Raw genomic sequence first — 21,994 nt, forward strand, 5'->3', positions numbered from 1 at the left:
ATTTCGCCACATTAAATTGACATCCATTCTGCTTAGCCCAGACCTCCAATCTATCCAAATCATCCTGCAAAATTTTGACGTCATCTGCATTCACTATTGCCCTACCCAACTTCGCATCATCAGCGAACAAATGAACTGTTCCTCTTAAATCATTCCCTATATCATTAATGAACAAATTAAACAGCAGTGGTCCAAGAACAGATCCTTGTGGTACACCACTAGTCACAGGCCATCTTGTGGACTCTACTCCTGAGTAAACCACTCTCTGATATCTCTCCGTCAACCACCCTCCTATCCATCTCACCAACCCTATGTCCATTCCCATATGCTGCAATTTACTAATTAGAATTCCATGTGGTATCCTGTCAAAAGCCTTAGCAAGGTCCAGTAGAATCACTGTAAACCCATTACCCTTATCCAGCTCAGCCGTCACTGTGTTATAATACGTGAGCAAGTTACTGAGGCATGACCTACCCTTTACAAAACCATGCTGTCCCCGATACAGTATCCCATTTTCTTCTATCCAATCTTGTATTTTCCTCTTGACTATTTTCTCTAAGACCTTGATAATGATTCCTGTTATGCTGATTGGCCGGTAATTTTCAACAGCAGCCTTGGAACCACCTTTATGCAGTGGAACTATTTTCCCCTCTTTCCACCCCCTTGGGACTGACCCAGTCCTGAGGCTCAAATTAAACAAAATGGTCAAGGGCACTGACAATTCTTTGGCCGCTTCACGTACGACACGAGCTGGTATACCATCCAATCCCACAGATGTATTGACATTGAGGTTCTGTAATAGACTAGTTACCTCTACTTCATTCATCACAATTCCAGTATAAGCTGTTGGTTCTTCCATTCCTGCAAAGTCACCACCTGGACTTTTTATAAAGAGGAATGCTCCCTTATCTCTGCTTATTAGTGTGTTCTTCAATAACCAAGTAATCCTCTGTACCCTGGGTATTTTAACAATAATTTAAACAATATGCCCTCTAAATAAACCAAATTAAAGATGCCAGGAAATTATATTCATGGTTTAATCCTTTATCCAAGTGTAAGAAAACAAAGTTTGCACCTGAAGTATTTTCAGGACTGGGCAACTCATATATAGAAGATAATGACTTCTCATCACTTCTATACGAGTTGCTCAGTCCTGAAAATACTTCAGGTGCAAACTTTGTTTGCTTACACTTGGATAAAGGATTAAACCAAGAATATAATTTCTTGGCATCTTTAATTTATAGTATAACCAAGTGGAAGAACTTCCATACCCTTTAAACTTCAACTCTATCTACTACCCCCCCCCCTCCCTCCCCACTAAAAAAAAAATCCTTGGATTCACCTGAAATACAGTTCCCTCAATGTGGTACACAGTTTGTAATCTTTGTATCCCAAAATGCAAAGCTTTAGACTTTTCCACATTAAATTGATATCCATTATGTTTTGACCATACTGTTAGCCTATTTCAGTCATCCTGCAAGCTTGCTACATTACTGTGATTAACTATTATCCTACCCAACTTTGCATCATCAGCAAACAACTGATTATCTCCATTCAAATTATTTCCTATATCATTTTATGTGCAAATTAAACACATACAGAGCCCTGTGACACACCACTAGTCACTTGCCTTCTGGATTCTGCTCCTCCATATACTACTTTTTTTGGTAATTGTCCATCCACATTACCAGTTTCATATCCATCATCATTTGTTGCAGCTTACATAACAGAGTTCCATGTGGTATCCTATCAAATACCTTTGCAAAATTCAGCAGTATCATCATGTAGCCATTACCATTATCCAATTCAGCTATCACTTTATTGTAAAAAGTAAGTAGATTACTAAGGCATGACCAATCCTTCCCAAATCTGTGCTGCCCCTCATAGACTATCATATTCTTATCCAACCATTCCTAAGTTCTCTTTCTGACCAAGTTTTCCAGTACTTTTACCACAACTCCTGAGATACTGATTGGTCTATAATTTGCAGCCATAGACTTAGCTCCTCCTTATACAAGGGAATTATTTTACCCTCCTTCCACTCTCTTGGACTTTGCTAGAGCTGAGACTTAAATTAAACAGCCTAGTCAAAGGCATTATGCAAGCTGATATATCATTGAATCCCACAGCTGTATCTGCATTCAGATTCTACAATTGCCTGAGTACCTCCAATTCATCAACCTCCGTTCTCACATCTGTCCTTGTAACCTCCGCAATACCAATGTCTTCACCTGGATGATATACCCTTGATAAATGGTCACTTGGTAGCTCAACGATTCCATCTGTCTCTAGTCCTCTTTACCATCTCTACCATCTGCACTAATTAAAGTTGTCCTTCTATAGTCATTCTTCCTCCTACTTGCCACATAATGAAAAAACTCTTTGGATTTCATTTTACTTGCTGGCTAATTTCTTCTGATTTTGCTTTTCTTAACATGCTAGTCACCTTTCTTGCCCGACCCCTGTACTGTTCAGCAGTTAGCTGGTCACCTTTCTACCTATGTGCCCTCCTCATTGTACTAATCCATTGATTAGTACAATGAGTGCTTTATATTTTGTTCTCTTGGCCTCAATCTCAAATTGACTCAAATGAACTACCATCTACCCGACTGACTCCAACTTTTGTTGGCCACAATTCATCTATCATCAGCAGAATTCCCCCCCCCCCAATCTCTCTATTCTATCCTCCTTGAAAAAACTAAATCCATCACATTCTATCCCTATAACTATATCATCTGTTGTAAGACAAGTGTCACTAATTTTTATAACTTCTAGTGCTCTTGCACTAAGCAATGCCAGAAACTTCTCCCTCTTATTCCTGATACTTCTAGCATTCATGTATAATCTACAGCATTTCTTTTGGCCCTCAACCACCTTTACAACTTGAACTGACTACTCTATTCAGTATTGTTGTCTGAGAAGCTAGACTCTGCATTTTTTGTCATTCACACATTCATTGGCTCATGGGTACCTTCCCAAACACTTGTCTGCAGCTACCCTAATTTCTTTGTTTTTCCTGATTTTGTGCTTCCACATTCTCAGTGAACTAGGCTCTCTCTTAGATACCACGTAACTCTGAATCCATTTAAATATAGTCCATTAGCATTGTACAAATCTTTCCATCCATGAAACTTAGGCCATTGGTCCACTCTACATAATAACCCGACTAGCTTATATGGTTCTATCATCTTCCCCCCCCCTCTTCCTTCCTTCTATTCACAAAGCTTTGCAATTTACATTCTCTCCATCTGTCTTCATACTCCACAATTCAAAGACCACTGACCACCTGTGTGAATCTTCTCTGGACCCTTTCCAACATATTCTCATCACCATTAAAACCTGGTGACCAAATTTGTGCACAGTAACTCATATGAGGCCTGATTAATGCCATCATAACCTCTCTATTTCTGCATGTCGGGGTCTCTGCATCATTGCTATTATCCACATTTTACACAAAATATATATGTTTTATTACATCTTGATAACTCACTCTATCTCACACACTTAACTAACAAATAAATAAAATAAATTAACTCAGTATTATTAGCAAAAATTTTGAAAAAAATCATCTATTGTTCTGTAGCATTACGAATCTATGTCATTCACCAAATATCCTTGAACCAGAACTGAATTAATACAGATATTAATATGAGAAATGTTACATTAGCAGTTTTAGTGTGTTAGACCTTCAAATTATTACTGTATAGAAATATTTAGAAGGCAATGTACGGGATCTTTTAACAAAAATGCTATTGTCTTTTTACGCTTAGCGAATTTGGAGTATGTGGCTCAAGACTTTTGCTGTTATGACTACAGGCTGGAAAATTGTACACAAAATGGTTTTCATGTGCACATGTGCCAGGGAAAAGTAGAGTGAACATTACCTGTGACCCAAGGAAAACCCCACGACCTCTTTTATTATGTAACCAGTAAGAGGAAAAATGATTGTGGAAGAATGACATATTGTTAGATGAAAATGGAGTAAATGATCAATGCAGTTGATATAATGGAATATAATCTGCATAATAATTACCTTATTGGGATTAAGTATAGTCTCTGGGAAAAAACAGGCTATAATAGCCGTAATTATAATAACCTTCTTGGGATATTTCATCATGGATAAGTAGTATTTAACACTAATGGTTCAAGCGTTCAAGTTTGCATGAAGAGAATGTGTTTTGAATACAAAGTATTCTGGATGTCAATGAAGCAGTGAGAGTGAATGAGATTTTGTCAAGTGTTTTAAGAGAATGTGCTAAGGAACTGGCAGCTCCACTGATCAGGCTATTCAAATTAAGTCTGGCTAGAGAGCAATTGCATAGAGTATGTGGTGTCATAGAATGTAGGTGTCAAACTATAGATCAGTATAAATTTCTTCTATAGATTCTGGAGAAATTAATGTGAGATCATATATAAAATTAGACAGATGAGGGTAAATTTCATCTTTGAGCATGAGAATGTTTTTTTTTTTTTAAATATTACTCTGACACACAAGAGGCAGCAAGTCCTATAGCAAATAAATGTGTGTGGGTAGGGATCAGGAGAAGAGTAATCTCTTGATATTCTTCTTAAACAGCTAGAGGTTGTAGTCTTTTGGAAATGCTTCATAAGGGGAGTTGTTCCACAGAATTGAGGTGGATGGAATGAAAGATAACCGGGATGTATGCAGCTCGACTGTAAAAAGATACTGAGCAGCTGCTGCTTGAGTTCCTGTAAATCTGGCAGGAATGGCAAGCATAATAGATCTGTAGAAGAAACACAATGTGGAAACTGATCTCCTAAGAGAGAGAGAGAGAGACAGACAGACAGACATTGGCTGAAGAGAGTCTGTAAGAAATGTGTCATTAATCAGTCGAACCATCCTTTTCTGAAGAGCACAAGAATTATTAGGGAGGTCTTAGGTGCACCACCCCAAACATAAGAGCAATATTCCAAAGTTGGCCAGATTTGGGATTTATACAAATTTAGTGGTAAGAAGAGAAATAATGTCGAGTGAAAACGGATGCTATATTTTAACTAAGGGCTATAGAAGCAATGTGATTAAGCCAGGAAAGGTTTGGAGTAACAGTCAGTCTGAGAAAAGAGAGATCTTGTCTTGACTGTTGAAAAGAGCATTATCAAAAGTAAGTGGAGAAGTTCTGAGGCCTTTTTTTCAAGAAAACAGAAAAACTGTGCTTTTGAAGCACAAGGTAGACTAGGTTGTTTTCACTACAATCAAGGATACTGCAGAGATCAAAGTTCAGAGCACTTATTACATATGATCTTGAAGCTTGAGATGTCTGAGCACTGCAAGCATGTCATATGAGTAGGATAGATGGAGTGTACTATCACCAGAAAAATTATGGATAAGGTTTACAACCAATGAGAGTAGGTCTTAATAAGAAAGAGAGTGGGTGAAATGACAGAGCCCTGAGGTACATTAAAAGAAATCTGAAGAGAGAACATGTTCCACCATTACATGTAGTGAATGATCTGAGAGAAAATGGGCAATCAAATTATAAAGGGAGGAAGGCAGTCCAAATGATGATAATTTGTTGAGAAGCCCTAAATGTCAGACCATATACACCCAATATCTCCAAGGCTGGAGATGTCAACTGCAACAGCACAGGTTTCAAAATCCTTCCATGTATTAGTCCAGAGGACAATGATGTAGGCCAGGAAATCTCCTGTGGATCTAGATTGAAGAAATCCATAATGGTGGTTGTTAATTAGCTGACAGTTCTCCAGGTGTCAAAAAAGTTGACTGTTGAGAACATTTTTCATTATGTTGGACAAAACTGAAGTGAGAGCAACAAGTCAATAGCCTGATGATAGATATTTATCACTTATTTTTAGGAATTAACTATGGGCTTGCTTCTGTGCTAAAAGGTAGATGCCAGCTGAGTATAACATAGGACACAGATGATAAAGACTTGGTTCAGGAGCACATCTCTTGAGTACAACAGGTAGAATTCCATCAAGAAAAGCTGTCGTTTTGGTATCTGGGTTTTTCAAGATTTTTTTCTCATGTCTTTGTGGAGGTCACAGGAGGCATGTGATACAACATTCTAGTCAAAGAAGGGGTGATTTGCCTTGGTTATCTATGGAGGAGTTGGAAGAGAAGAATGAAGACAGGACATTTGCCTTGTCTTTAGGTGATGATACAATGTTACAATTAGGTTGAGAAAGAACAGCAAGCACAAATGGACAAAAGTTGCACCCAATAAGCACAAGGGACCAGGAGGAAAGACTGCTGGTGGGCACAGGTGAGTCCTACATTTTGTTAAGCATGCTCTTGTTTGAATAATGTAACTATATTTTATAATAAAGTAATAAGTAGATGAGGGACAGGCATATAATGTTTTTTTTTTTTGATTTTAGAAAGGCATTTGACAAGTTTTAACATGATAAGTTAATATTTAAGTTGCAGTATATGAGTTGAGATATTAGATTAGTGAAATGAATTATAGATAGAACTATCCATCTGATATATATACGAGAGAGAGAGAGAGAGAGAGAGAGTGGTATCATGGAAGGTCACTAGTGTGTTCCACAGGGCTCAAGTAGTCAGATCTATTATTGTTTAACTGTTATGTAAATGACAATGTCAATGGAGTGCTGGGGATATTCTATCATATGATGTGAAGCTAGGAAGAATTACTAGCGATAATCAATGTTGTGACTCTTTAGGAGGCTTTGAGTAAGCTAGATAAGTGGGTGAATGAAGTTTAAAGGACATATCACAAAGGTGGTGAAGATAACTCAGATGACTGCTACAATACTGAGAAAGATGTTAACCAGGAGAGATAAAAGAGTGGTGATTCCATTGTATAAAGCTCTAATCAGACTACATTCAGTTTATTGTGCTGAGATCTCATAAATGGAATTTGTGAGAATTTGTGAGATGGAATTGTACCATCTCTAAATTAACTTTAGAGATGGTACAATCAGGGATAACCAAAATGATATCAGAATTGTACAATGTCATCTCACTTCTGATAATTTATTTATCTCTGTCAGTAGCTCAGTTGGCAGAGCAGTGGACTGTAGTAAAGACAATTCAGTAATTCCTTTGACTGTAAAAGGACTACTTTGATTCTTGTTATGATGAGAGGAATCTTTATATGGGTTTTTTAAATTAAAGGTGAGTTAGCTAATCTCATATGAAGGTAGCAGGTTTTTTCTAATGGAAACTCAGGTTTTTTATCCCGCATAATGACAAATCAGCCTTGAGAACACACAATTTACAGACAAAAAATACTAGTGGTGTGATGGGTAGTAAATGATGATGATAGTTAGTGAATTAAGTGGCAGAGGTGGAGATTTATAGAGTAGGTGGCCTCCCTCGATGAGTCTTTGGACTACTTGGAGATGTCACGAAATAATAATAATAATGATAAATTATGGTGACAGACTGGAGCATGCAGACTGTAGAATTCGGTGAATAGAAGATGAAGAGATGATATCACTGAGACATATAAGTTGTTGAGAGATAGTTACAGGATTGACACTGGGGGAGATCTTCTGCATGGTAAAACAATGCGAAGGAGCAAGGACAAGGAGGCTATCTCTGAAAGTTATGAATGAAAGTGGCTTTTATTGCCTTAGGGTAGTTAAACCATGGAATGCATTGCCTGATAGGACAGTGAATGTGCAAACAGGGAGAGGGTTAAAGGAATGGTATGATTGATTTCATTTTGTCTATAATGGGCATCCCACGATATCTTGCAACTCTATGAAGGTCCTGAATAATAATAATAATATTATTATTATTAACTATAATTATGCCCCATCCTCAACCTAAGGTAGGTTGAGGGCCACCATGAATATTGGCTTTACAGTCCATTTTATCTGAAGCCAAATTATTTAAATTTCTGTAAGAGTTCAGACCACTCATCCAGAATTTGAGGAAAACTGATTTAATAGGCATTATACACACATCCATATTATTGTAGGCCACTGTATGTGTTTTTTTTTTTTTCATTTTTGTTATTACTGAAATATGGTAGTTCTTATCTAATTGTCTGATTGATTTTCATTTCAGTCCATGCTGTTTCATTTGTTTTCCTGAAACACTTGTTTACAAAACCTGTTAGTCTTTGTTCTTCCTTCTGTTTGATAATGCAAGTCTGCGCATGGAGTACTCTGTGGAGAGTATCATTGAACTATATACTTTAAATTTAAGTTCAGTGGAGAGATGGGTATTTTTCCATTGGTCATACTAGGCCACCCTAGATTAATTTGGTGTTTGATAGTTTCTATATAACTTAACATCTCTGTTAAATTATTTAATTTAACAGAGATGTTAAATTTATAATAATTCATAATTTAACATCTCTAATCAACATGCATAAGTAATTGAATTTTTTTAACCTGTTTCAGATTTGGTGCATTTATTGGCTATATATTTGGCTGGGTAAGTGATGAAGAAATATGCATTTAAAAAGTCAGGAAATCAGAATACAGTTACCTGTTTTGTTCCCATTTCTTGATCATACTTAGAAATCCAGTCAAGAACTTGATCCTTGACCACTTGCCTTTGCTAATTTAACACAGAAATGTATGTTTTAAAATGTGCATTTAAATAAAAACTTTAAAAAAGCAAACAAACAAACAAACAAACAAACAAACAAACAAACAAAATATATATATAGAAAATGAGGTTTCTTAATGAGATCACTTAATGGTCAAAGCTAAACTAGGAGGAGACCACCAACATAGACATTTAAGTAAATTGGAAAACTGACCTGAGCCTCTGACCTAATGTCCAACCTTCAACTTCTTGTGGTGTGTCGTATTTAGGATTTAGCTGATGACATTCTATTCTTCCTGGCTAAAACTAAAATAAAACGATGGAACACATGATGGAATTTCATGCCGGCTAGCATATTGCTCAGTTAAACAAGGTCTCTGCTGTTTATGTCAAAGAACCAGAACAGTGAAAAATCAGCTATTGGAGCAAACTCCAACTTACGAGGGTGGTCTGAAAAGTTCTCGGCCTAACAATGAAAAAACGAATTTACAATTTCAAAATTATTTTTATTTTTCAACATAATCTCCCTTAAGACTTCTTCCTCTTCTTCATCTTCCTAGCATGGATTTTAGGCCAAGTGACCTGTTCTAGTCTCATGCCATCTCTTTCTTGGTCTTCCGATTCTTCTTTTTCCCTTAAGACTAATACATTTATTCCAGTGATGCTCCAGCACCATTATCGTGTCCCTGTAGTGGTTCTCAGTAAGATCTGCAAAATACCCCTCTACAGCTGCAATCACCTCTTGATTCGGAGAAAAATGCTGACCAGCGAGGAAGAGTTTTAGTTTGGGGAAGAGATAGAAGTCAGAGGGAGCCAAATCTGGGGAATAGGGTGGATGTTTCAACAATTCACAGTGCAGATCCCTTTCCCATTGCCAAAACACCTTTGTGGGCAGGTCCTGAGGAAAGATGATTTTTTTCTTCTGCAAACTGGATCTTTTCTCATAAATTTTTTCATCTAGCCTGGTTACAAGATTGGAATAATCTTTCCCGGTTGTTGTTTTACCCTTTTCAAGATAATTAATAAACAAAATGCCTTTAACATCCCAAAACACTGATACCATGACCTTTCCTGCTGATGGAACCGACTTTGTCTTCTTTGGCACTGAATAACTGGCTTCTGCCACTGTTTTGACTGCTGTTTGGATTCTGGTGTGTAATGGTGAATCCAAGTCTCATCCATAGTAATAAATCAACACACAAAATCAGTTTTATTCTTGTTAAAACACTCCAAGCACTGTTCAGAGATTTTCCACAGCTTTTCCAAATGCGAGTGCATTTTTGATCTGCTGTGAGCAAGTGTGACACCCATCTTGTGCAAAGCTTTTTCATATGCAATTCTTCATACAAAATATATCCTACATGTTCTTTTGAAATGCCTATAGTCTCAGCAATTTCATGCACTTTGACTCGCCAGTCATCCAATACCATATCGTGCACCTGATCATGATTTCTGGTGTTGTTACACTTTTTGGACATCCTTCACATGGATCATCTTCAAGGCTGATATGTCCACATTTAAACTCGGCAGCCCATTTCTTAATTGTTGAAAATGAAGGAGAAGAGTGCCCATAAACGTTTATAAACTGCGAATGAATTTCTTTTGGCATTAAACCTTCTTTTACAAAGAATTTTATAATTGAGTATCGTATGGTTACAATGAAACTTACCTGTGTTTATGATCCAACAGAAGGCTCTACTAAGGAAAAAGCTGTGGAATTTTTTGAGGCATTAGACAGAGTATATGACACAAAGAAAAGCTGGTCCTTGTTGGAGATCTAAACAACATTGCTTCAGACAGCTGTATAAAGAAAACTACTTGATAGAATGACTTGCAATTTCACATGGATGCTTATGAGAGATGTACCAACTTAGAAAAAAAAAAATCTTGCTGATAGGTTGCCATCTATGGTTGAGGCCGAGAACTTTTCAGACCACCCTCGTATAAGCAGAATTCAGGACTAGCAAAATCAATATAAGAAGCAAATCAGAAAAGAAATGAAATAATAGAAGAAATGGCTAGATTGACAAAAATAGGTACAGCTGAAACAAAGACAAAAACAAGTGAGATCCTTCTAAATAGCAAATACAAGCTGTTACATTTCAGCAACAATCATCAACAGAAAAGGAGTAGGTATAGTATTCAATACTAAACATGAGGATAATCTTCTTGAATGACATGCAGCATCAAGTAAAGTGATGTGGGCAAATCTCAGAATCGGGAATTGGACAGTGAGACTTACCTGTGTTTATAGCCCAACAGAAGGCTCTACTAAGAAAAAGGCTGTGAAAATTTTTTGAGGTTAGACAGAGTATATGACACAAAGAATAGTTGGTCCTATTTGGAGATCTAAACAACAGAACAGGAAGTGATTACCATACTTATAAAAATGATTTGAGAAAAATTTGGAAAAAAGAGCAAAACTAATAATAATGGTAAGTACCTGATGGATTTCTGTTCAGGACAGCGGCGCACTCAAGATTTAATCTTGGAGGGGACCGGGCGCTCAGGATGTAACCTGAGGGGGGGGGAGAGTTGAGTAGACGATTTGCAAATACACACTACGCATCACATATGACCTATCAGCAGTGATCGCTAATTCATAAGTAGTATAGAAATAGAAGACACGACACAATATAAATAAAAAAAACGAATTTTAATTAGGAAAAGATTTTTGGAAAATTTTGTAGTGTTTTTTCCTTTTCTTTGGGGGGTGCCCGAGCCCCTTGGCGGGTGCGCCACAGGTTCAGGATATGAATTAGTCATTACTAACACCATGTTCCAACATAAAGGTGTGCATAAATTCACATGAAGAGAAGACACAAGACACACAAAATAAATGTTTCATTTCTTCTCTTTTTTGGCTTTTCCACCTGTTTGCAGCTATTTGTTCTCAGATTCCACTCTGTACACTTCCTCCAGTCCTCATTCCATAGGCCTCTGTTCTCCATCACTCTCACAATAGCCCCTTTCCATGTGGCACTTGGTCTTCCTCTTTTTCTCCTTCCAGGGGATGACCAGTTCATAATTCTCAAAGGCCATCATTCTTCTGTCATTCTCTGGATGTGTCCATACTACTTCAAAGCACATGCCTGTATCCTCTCCCTAACAGGCCGTTCAATTTTCATCTCTGTTTGAATATATACATTTCTTAAATGATTCATACAGATAGCTCTCATACTTCATCTGAAGTAATCCATTTCCACAACTTCTACTTGTCTCCTCTGGCTGTTAGTTGAGGAGAGTAATCCATTTCCATAACACTCACATGCACAGGTCATTATGTTCTCTATAATCAATGTCTCATTCACTATGTTATTGTTGATAGTGATATCTTTGCTGGTTAAGGTTACAAGAGTTTACAGAAAGCCTGAAATAAGAATTTTAGTTGAAATAAGATATTTAGTTGATAGGCAGAAAAGGGGAGATATGATTGAGACATTCAAATTGCTAAAAGGATTCTATAGGATTAATTCAGAGGATATTTTTGAGATCAGGACTGGTGGTGGGAGAACTAGGGGACACCTATGGAAGCTGGGAAAGAGTGTAGTTAGCAGGGGTGTTAGAGCTGGGTTCTTTACTTTTAGAGTGGTAAATGAGTGGAATAAGCTGCCAGAGTCTGTTGTGGGTGCTATGACAGTGAGCGAGTTCAAGGCAAGGTATGATAGATACTGAGAAAATGTCGAATAGTTGTGTGGACATGATGTTTAGGGCCTCCCTCGATGAGTCTAAGGACTCCCTGGAGTAGCCAGAAATAATAATAATAAAAAGAAGTTTATAGAAAGCCTGAAATCAATATTTAGTTGGATGAAACTGATTATCACACTGAAATAAGAAATTTTAAAAAGAATCAAAGATGAGCAGCTTTCACAGGTAAACTGTAGACCCAAATACACAAATTTTATTCAAGAAAAAATGAAAGAGTTTGAAAACAAGAAATAAACTTTTGGAAATTAGTGACAGATCCTGAAGAAATCATTGAGTGATTCAGCCAGATAGGCATGTGGTGAGGTTGTTTACAGGGATAAAAGTAATCAGAACTCAATGGGTGATGACTCAGGAAGTTCAAAAGGTGCTCAAGAAAAGAAGAAAGCATATCAGAAGTTCATATCAAGTAAGTCAGCATGTGCTCTGGGAGAATAAAGAGAAATGTAAGAAAGCAAATCAATGTAAAATTAGCTAAACAAAAGTCATTGACTTCTGTTTAGCTAGTCAAAACAAAAGTCAAAAATTAATATTATTATTATTAATGCCAAACCTCTATGGAGTCAGGGACTAATCATGGGAGGTACACACTATCACACACACAGCCTTGTTCACATATTCTCATATAGTTTCCATGGATGGCTTCTTGTTCTACTCCCCTCCTTCCATTCTATGAAAATATTTAGGAGACTTGAAAAAAGCTTACAAATGGAAGATTAACGTAGAAGTAATCAGAAATGATAAACGTGATATGGAAACTGAAGATAAACACATTCTAGTTGCATTGAGTGATTGCTTTGAAAGTCTGCTAAATGAAGCAGTGACTGCATAGTAATAGAAATCAAGAGGAATGCCATCTGGAATAAATATCAACAATTGAGATGGAAAAAGCCATCAAAAACCTAAAATGTGAAAAAAAGGTAAAGTAGATGATATTCAACCATAAATGCTCAAATATTATTATTATTATTATTATTCAGGCCTCCATGGGGTCAAAAGACTCATCGTGGGCGGTCCTTCCTAAGAAACACAAAGTCTATCACACCACTCCTTAAACTCATTGACCATTCTTGCTCTCACCACTCTATCAGGCAATGCATTCTATGGTTCAACCACCCTCCATGCAAAGAAACCACTTCTCACCCTCTTGCTCACAGTTTCCTTTCAAAACTTCCAGGGATGGCCCCTTGTCATCACTCCTTCCCGCTGTTCAAAAGTCTCAATCATATCACCTCTCCATCTTCTATCCACCAAACTCTGCAGTCCACATTCCCTCAGCCGATCCTCATAACAAACATTGTAGTCCTGAAACCATCTTTGTTATCAGCCTCTGTACCCTATCCACAATTAATTTATCCCCTTCAAATCCTGGGGACCAAATTTGAGAACAATAGCCTAAGTGTGGTCTGATCAGGGTCTTATACAACAGAATGATAACTCTATTATCTCTGCAGGTCAGTGTCTTTCTCGTTATTGCAGCAATCCTCTGTGTTACCTTCACTACCTTTGCAATATGTCCCCTAAATTTCAGGTTTCTATCAATCATTAACTCCAGATCTCTTGTCTCCCTACTTCCTCCAGTATAGCTTCTCCAATAGAGTATGCAGCATCCCATCGATGTGTCCCAAACATCAAGACCTTACATTTTGCTGCATTAAACCGATACTCCCCATTCATTTGCCCATCTGTCTAGCTTATTCAAATCCTCTTGCAGGGCTACTACATCTGCACTATTACTAATAACCTTTCCCAGCTTCGCATCATCTGCAAACAACTGAATATCCCCCTACAATCCACTGACAATATCTATGGTGGCTATATTGCATTCTTCGGAAGGCCCAGTTAGTGAGTCAGATTCTATATGATTGGAGCAACAGCTCTTATAGTACTCTATAAAAAGGGAAATAAAACTCAATCTGAGAATTACAGGGTATTTCAAAGAATACTTGAGAAAAGGCCATGAAAAACTGTAGAAGAGAAACTTGGAGAAGAACAAATTGGTTCAAGCCAAACAGTAGTGGTTAGGATCAGATTTTCACTTTAACAACAAATAGCTGAGAATCATTGGAATAGTACAAGGATCTGCATGTAAGTTTTGTAAACCTAGACACAGCATATGGCAAGGTGCCAAGAGAGAAGCTATTCAAAACGTTACAGTTATATGTCAATGGGGCATTATATCAAACAATACACAGTCTATACATGAGATGTAAGTGAGCAGTTAGAACTAAGGGAGGTATAGGAAGATTGTTTGATTTGAAATCTGGTGGGAGACAAGGGTGCACATTATTTCCTCTTTTATTCATTATCTATATGGATCACATTATGAAATGGCATTAGGCACCTGAAATCAAAACTGAAGATATTCAACTGAGTTCTTTACTTTACACAGACATATTAAACTAACACATAAATCCAGTGCAATTCAACCAGATTGCCCAAATAATTGAATACCTGGTGTAATAAATTTGTGAAAATCAGCAATAAAAAGACTAACACTATAAAAATAGGCAGGAACACTGAAAACATCAATTGCTTCCTGAACAGAGAACTTATGAAACAAGTAAAATATTTTTGGTGTTTAAACACAATTTTTAGCAAAGATGTGAATTAAACATGGAAAGAGATAACAGAATTTCTGAAACTAGTATAAAAAGGATGTCAAGTGAATAAATTTATATGGAACAAGAGAGAAATTAGTCAAAACACAAAAGTAGTTGTATACAAGACAGTGTTCAAACCAATTTTAACTTATGGATCTGAGAGCTGGATCAGAAATAAAACACTTGATCAAAGGCTAAAGACTACAAATATGAAAGTTCTGATAAAGATTAGGAGAGTAAACAAATGGTATCAATGGCAGAATCATCTTAATTGGATAATAGAAATTAACTTGATATTGTTAGCATTTGTGATGAGCATGCTAACAATATCAAGTTAAGTTCTATTATCCAATTAAGATGATTCTGCCATTGATACCATCTGTTCACTCTCCTAATCTTTATCAGAACTTTCATTTTAAATTTTATTATGTAAATATTTTGTCTTATATATCATCTCCAACTATCGAACAACAATAGGAGTCAAATTAGAAAACAGTAGAACACATGCTTAATTTTGAATCCTTCTCAGTATACAGTCGTGCTTTAATGGATTAAAACTACTGGGCTAAAATTAATTAAATTAAAATATATATAAGAGATAAATTTATTTAATACAATTGAAGATAACAATTTCCCAAACTTTTGGAATAGTGAGGCAGTTGTTACAATTGAGGGCTAGGTCTATGAAGTAGGGCTTCAGCACCTTCTTTATATAAATGTTCATGTTTCTATATGGGTCTATGTAGCAGCTTAGCATATTGCCATTGGATCCTGCGGTTAGCATTTTCAATTCCATGTTGTGTAAGGCTAGATTTTTGAGATTTGATAAGATGGATGCAGTCTTGATGTTCAGAGATATGTTTATTTAAGATATTCTTGTGTGCATTCTCCTGGTGAGACACCAGGAGAGGCTAGATTTTTGAGATTTGATAAGATGGATGCGGTCTTGATGTTCAGAGATATGTTTATTTAAGATAAATTGTGTGCATTCTCCTGGTGTGACACCAGGAGAATGCACACAATTTACATGCAAAAAATAGTGTAAATTATTAGTAATTGTGGTGGACAGTAGATGCCGTTGATAGTAGTAATATCATTGCGTGACGTAGGGATGTTTTTAGTGGAGTAGAGTAGAATGCCCTCCCAAATGATTCTCTGAACTCCTTAAAGGTGCTGCGTAAAACAATAATAATAATAATTTTCACTTTAGAAACACTTATAGATGTTGATCCTATCATCTAGTGAAGTGTGCAAGTCCACCAAAACTTTTAGAAAGCTCTTACCTACCACTGTTAATGTGCCCCGAGAAAGAAAAAAAGAAAAGATGGTTATTTTATTTCCATTGTAATTAAAGATTGTTAAAAAAAAAAGTGTTTTTTAAAAAATTTAGCACATATTTTTAGTTTATAGACCAATTATAATTTTTCATATTAAATATTATATTCAGTTGGTGCAGAACACCAGAGTGTACAGAGGATTTGAAATTGGAAGTGATCACTATTTAGTCTTGAGCAGGATAAAATTGAATTTCATATTGAAAAGAATAACATGTAAGAAAGTTTTAAAGCGAATAAAAGTTGAGCAGCTCTCAGATGTAAACTGTAGACTAAAATACAGAAAGATTATTGAAAAGAAAATGAAAGAGTTTGAGAACAGAATCAAACCTTGGAGATTCAGTGGCAAACTCTGAAGGAAACATTGATTGATTCTGCCAGAGAGGCATGTGGTGAGGTTGTGTGCAAGGATAAAAAAATCAGAACTCCCTGGTGGACACAGGAAGTTAAAGAGGCAGTGAAGGAAAAGAAGAAAGCATATCAAAAGTTCCTGGCAAATAAGTCAGCTTTTACTCTTACAGAATACAGAGACAAATGTAAGAAAGCTAAACAGTGTGTAAAACTAGCTAAACAAAAGTCATGGGAGGACTTTGGCAAGAATATAGAAAATAAATATCAAGAAGGTGGCAAAATATTCTGGAGGTTGTTGAAGAAGCTTAGGAATGGAGGAAAGAGTGCTGTAAAAGGAATTAGAGATGATAAAGGTGAAATGAAAACAGGAGAAAAAGATATCCTTGAAGTATGGAGTAATTACTTTGAAAAACTGCTAAATGAAACAAGCAGTGATGACAGCACAGTGATAAAAAACACTGACCAGGCATGCAGTCAGGAATACATATCCATACTTGAAATAGAAAAAGCCATCAAAGGCTTGAAATGTGGAAAGGCAGCAGGAGTAGATGATATTCGACCAGAAATGCTGAAGTATGGTGGTATAAGAGTCTTACAGTGGCTGCACTGCATAGTTCAGAAAGCTTGGACAGAGGGACGAATTCCCGATGATTGGAGTAGAGCTCTCATAGTACCCATATATAAAAAGGGAAATAAAACTGAATGTGAGAATTACAGAGGTATTTCCCTACTGAGTGTTCCAGGCAAGATCTATGCAAGTATACTTGAGAAACGGTTGAGAAGAATTGTGGAAGAAAAGCTTGGTGAAGAACAAGCTGGATTCAGGCCAAATAGAGGTTTTCAGGATCAGATCTTCACTTTATGGCAAATAGTCGAGAAAGCATGGGAATATAACAAAGATCTGTATTTAAGTTTTGTCGATTTGGAAAAGGCATATGACAAGGTGCCAAGAGAGAAGCTATTCAATACGCTGCAGTTATATGGTGTCAATGGGGCATTATATCAAGCAATACTTTGTCTTTATTTGAATTGTGAGTCAGCAGTTAGAATTGAAGGAAGTACAGGAAGATGGTTTAATGTGAAATCTGGTGTGAGACAAGGATGTACATTATCCCCTCTGTTATTCATTATCTATATGGATCACATTATGAAGGAATGTGGTATTAAACCTGATATCAAAATTGGAGATGTTAATGTCAGCTCTTTGCTTTATGCGGATGATGTTATACTTCTAAATAAATCCGCTACAAGTCTGCAAGATTCTCTGACTAAATTGAATAGCTGTTGTAATAGATATGGTATGAAGGTCAGCAATAAAAAGACAAAGACAATGAAAATAGGCAGAATCATTGAAAATGTCAACTGTGTTGTGAATGATGAACCTGTGGAACAAGTAAAACATTTCAGCTACTTAGGCACAATTTTTACTGAAGATGGTAAACTAAATATAGAAATAGACAACAGAATCAGCAAAGCTGGTATGGTGGGAAGTCAATTGAATAAATTCATATGGAATAAGAAAGAAATTAGTCGGAACACTAAATTAGCTGTATACAAGACTGTGTTCAAACCAATTTTAACTTATGGATCTGAGAGCTAGGTCAGAAGTAAAACACTTGACCAAAGACTAGAGACCACAGATATGAGAGTCCTGAGAAAGATTAGAGGCGTGAACAGATGGCATCAATGGCAATATCATATTAAAAATGAGGATATTAGGAAAGAACTTGACATTGTCAGCATCCAGGAATGCGTTAGCAGAGCTAATCTCAGATGGTATGGTCACTTAAATAGAATGGGAGAGGAAAGATTAGCAAAACAAGTGTTCTCTGCCAGGTTGGCAGGAAAACGACCCAGAGGAAGACCAAGATATAGGTGGATTGATACGGTTCAAAGTGCCTTAGACGATAGAAATATAAGATCTGATAATGTTGGAGTCTTGACAAGTAACAGACTGATTTGGAGGAAAATTGTAGATAGGAAGTTAGTAATGATGTAATTTTTTCATGTAGTACTGTCATATCCTGTACACCCCTTGAGGGTACATGGCAGGAATTTGATGATGATGATGATGATGATGATGATGATATTCAGTTGGTGCAATTTCATATATCTGTGTTTTCCTGAGACGCATTAACTGCATTAATCAAGGGAATTCTATATTTTGTCTGGTGGGTACTTTTCAGTGCAATATGTCCTTTGTTCAAGACTGATTTCTGAAATTTTGAAAATTTTCTGATTTGTGAAATGCCTTTGCAAAGTTGATCAGTATCATGGTAGAGCCATTTGCTTTATCCAACACAACTGTCACTTTACTATAGAAATTACTAAGACAAGACTTATCCTTCACAAGACTGTGCTACCCCCCCCCTCCCATCATAGGACATTTTATTGTTATCCCCCATTCCTGAAAATTTGTTTTCAACCAAATTTTCCAATACCTTATCCAACATTTTAATGGTAGATACATAATGAGGATGGACATCAGGAGATTATTAAGAAGAGAGAAAGACAACAGTTTGATATGAAGAGTAATTTGCATGTTGCCCAGGTATGATAATAATGAGTTGTGGCAGACAGCAAAAATCTCAAATGGAATGTTAGTAGAAATGTGTTAAGGTAAAGATTCACAGTTTGTGAATGTGTAGAATGAATTTGAGGTATGAATGGAGCTGTATAAGAGTGGACTGCATCTGAATGGTTATGGAGTGAGTCATCTGGAAAGGCTGCTGCTGGAAAGAAGTGTAATGAGTGATGCGAACAAAGTATCATCCAAAGTCAGAGATGTAAGTGAGCAGGAGACTGGATCTGGTGAGACCAATGTGATTGTGAATGGGGATGGAACATGAGAACTGGGCTGGGCAAAGGAGATCAGGAAGTCAGTATAAGGAGAGTGGATTCTGAAAGCAGAAATGAATGCATGTATGAAGATTGTCAGCATGGGAATGGAATGGATTGAAATACATGGGAAATAGTTGAATTTAGCAGGATATATGGGACAAAGGGTAGACCAAAGCAAGTGTGGAGAAGTTACAAGTGAGGAGCAGCATGGTTAAGACTGGTTATGCACCAAGCAATGAATTGCTATACTTATTTAAGAAAGCCAGAAGTATCACAAACAAGGCATATGAAATTGTTGCATTGATTGAGTTTATTTTCCTGAAAATGTTGGAATAAGTGAAGCATGGTTAGATGAGAATGATATCTTGATGGGAATAGAAATGGAAGGATATGATGTTTACTTATGAGGACAAGAAAGGGAGTGCTGCTGATGGTACCAGAGGAATTATGTCCACACAAGGATGAGATACAAGGGAAAACAAAGTGGCTGTAGTTTTGAAGTAGTATGGTGTGTAGCAAAAACCCAACCATATATCTTACTCTATGAACCTTTACCTATTCTATGAATGTTGAGGATGAGACAAAGAAGAAATGTATAGGCAATATGGCTTAGTGTGCGAGAGAAGAGCGATCATTATAAGTGATTTCAATTACGGCAATACTGATTGGAATGAAGAGATAGCATTGGGGAAAAGCAGAATGAATTTCTTGAATTCTTGAGGGACAACAATCTTACAAAATGTGTAATGGAGAACATACAAGGGTTAACAGTCTCAGATCTAGATATATCATCAGAGGATGTGATTGTGAATGGAGTGTCTAATCTTACCTCCAGGTGATCAACTATATATATATATATATATTGTAAGGTAATCCCAACAGATCAAGTGGCGCAGCAATACCGGCTGCTGTGTGCAGACTTTAAAATAAGATCAAAGATAAGAACCTTTGGAAGCCATGGGATGAAGACAATTAAGTGGTTTCACTTAAAAGAAGAGAGTGTGAAGAACTGTTTTAGAGAGAGGGTGTTAGAGAGGATTTCGGATGGACTAGAAAGTGTACAAGATTGGTGGAGACATAATTTAAAGGCAATTCTGAGCTGTGCAATGGAGGTGCTTGGTGAGACATCTGAAAAGATTAGAGAGCAGAAGGAGGGTTGATGGTGGAATAATAATGTACAAGAACAGTGATGGCTAAGAGAAAGGCAAAGCAGAAGTGGGATGAGTGGAAGAGGACAGAGAGGTGTACAGAGAGAGAAAGTGAGAAGCCAAGAGTTGTGGTGCAGCCAAAGGCTATGGCATATCAAGATCTTTATGATCAATTAGAAATGAAGGAAGGACAGAGAAAAATTTATCGATTAGCAAAATGTAGAAATAAGGCATCAAAAGACATCTTACATGTGAGGCAGATCAAAGACTCTGGAGGAAGAGTATTATAGAGGGATGTGGATATACGAAACAGATGGAGAATATACTTTGAAGGACTTTTGAATGAGGAAAATGCGAGGACTCAGAAAAGATGGGCAGCCTTATGAGGGGATGGTGTAGAGTGTCTTCACTTCCGCTCTACATCAGTAGAGTGGCACTTCCGCTCTACATCAGTAGAGTGGAAGTGAAGGAGGCCATGAAGAAGATGAAGAATGGAAAATCGGTGGGCCCTGACAGGATCCCAGTGGAGGAATGGAATTCACTGGGGAAGAGGAAATTGACCTGCTGTGGGACCTGTTCATGACAGTTTACCAACAAGAAAATATACCTGAGGAGTGGAGGGAAAGCACTCTTGTCCCCATCTACCAGGGTAAAAGGAATGCACAAGACTGTAAGAATTACAGAGGGATAAAGTTGATGTCCCACACAATGAAAATCCTAGAAAGGGTTCTTGATGGAAGACTGAGGAAGGATGTTTTTGTTCTTCTCTGATCTCCCTACATGTTATGAAAAACCTCTTCAACATTGATCCTATATCCACCTCTTACCAACTTGTATGTCTCTGTCATGTCACTCCTCTTCCTCCTGTCCACTAGACTCTGTAAATTGAATCTTCTAAACCTTTCCATATATTCACCATTCGCGATCAGAAACTACCTTATTCAATCGCCTCTGGACCCTTTCCAGCATCTCTTTGTCCTTTTAAAAACCAGGTGACCAAATCTGTGCACAGTAATCCATGTGTGGCCTCATCAGTGCCTTATACAATGGAACAAGAATCTCCTTACTTCTACAAGTCAGCATCCTCTTTATCATTCCAAGAATTCGTTGTGTTGTCCTCACAATTTTGGCAATGTATCCTCTAAACTTTAGATCCTTATTCACCATCACCCCAATATTTCTTATTTCTCCACTTCCAACACTATATTCCCACCAAGTGTAAATTCTAAATTCCATCTTTGTTTCCAAAATTGTAAAACCTTCCATCTTGCAACATGAACTGGTAACCCCACTCCCATGCTCATTCAACCAATGTATTCAAGTCTTCTTGTAAGGCCACAACATCTTCTGTACTCCTCATAGTTCATCCCAACTTAACATCATCTGCAAACAATGGAATATCCCCATCCAAATCTTCCTCATTATCATTAACATGCAGGTTAAACAGTAATAGCTCTAAAACAGACCCCTGAGGCACATCACCAGTGACTTTAATCTTTC

General features: G+C 37.0%; 1 protein-coding gene across 3 annotated transcripts in view; it reads right to left on the reverse strand.

The window, feature by feature from the left end:
- The window catches only part of LOC150097906 (dynein regulatory complex subunit 10-like), a 179,495-nt gene that overhangs the window by 63,713 nt on the left and 93,788 nt on the right, over positions 1-21,994 (reverse strand). For 2 of the 3 annotated variants that reach the window (XM_090406505.1, XM_090406506.1), the window contains exon 6: positions 8,450-8,521. The exons of the other annotated variant lie outside the window; for it this stretch is intronic. In XM_090406505.1, coding sequence (XP_090262631.1) covers positions 8,450-8,521 — 72 coding nt within the window. The remainder of the gene's footprint in view (positions 1-8,449; positions 8,522-21,994) is intronic. 3 annotated transcript variants of the gene reach the window in all.

The sequence above is a fragment of the Typopeltis vanoorti genome, chromosome 16, assembly GCF_054136105.1.
Source record: "Typopeltis vanoorti isolate ZY-2024b chromosome 16, IOZ_Tvanoo_1.0, whole genome shotgun sequence".
Classification (NCBI taxonomy): domain Eukaryota; kingdom Metazoa; phylum Arthropoda; class Arachnida; order Uropygi; family Thelyphonidae; genus Typopeltis; species Typopeltis vanoorti.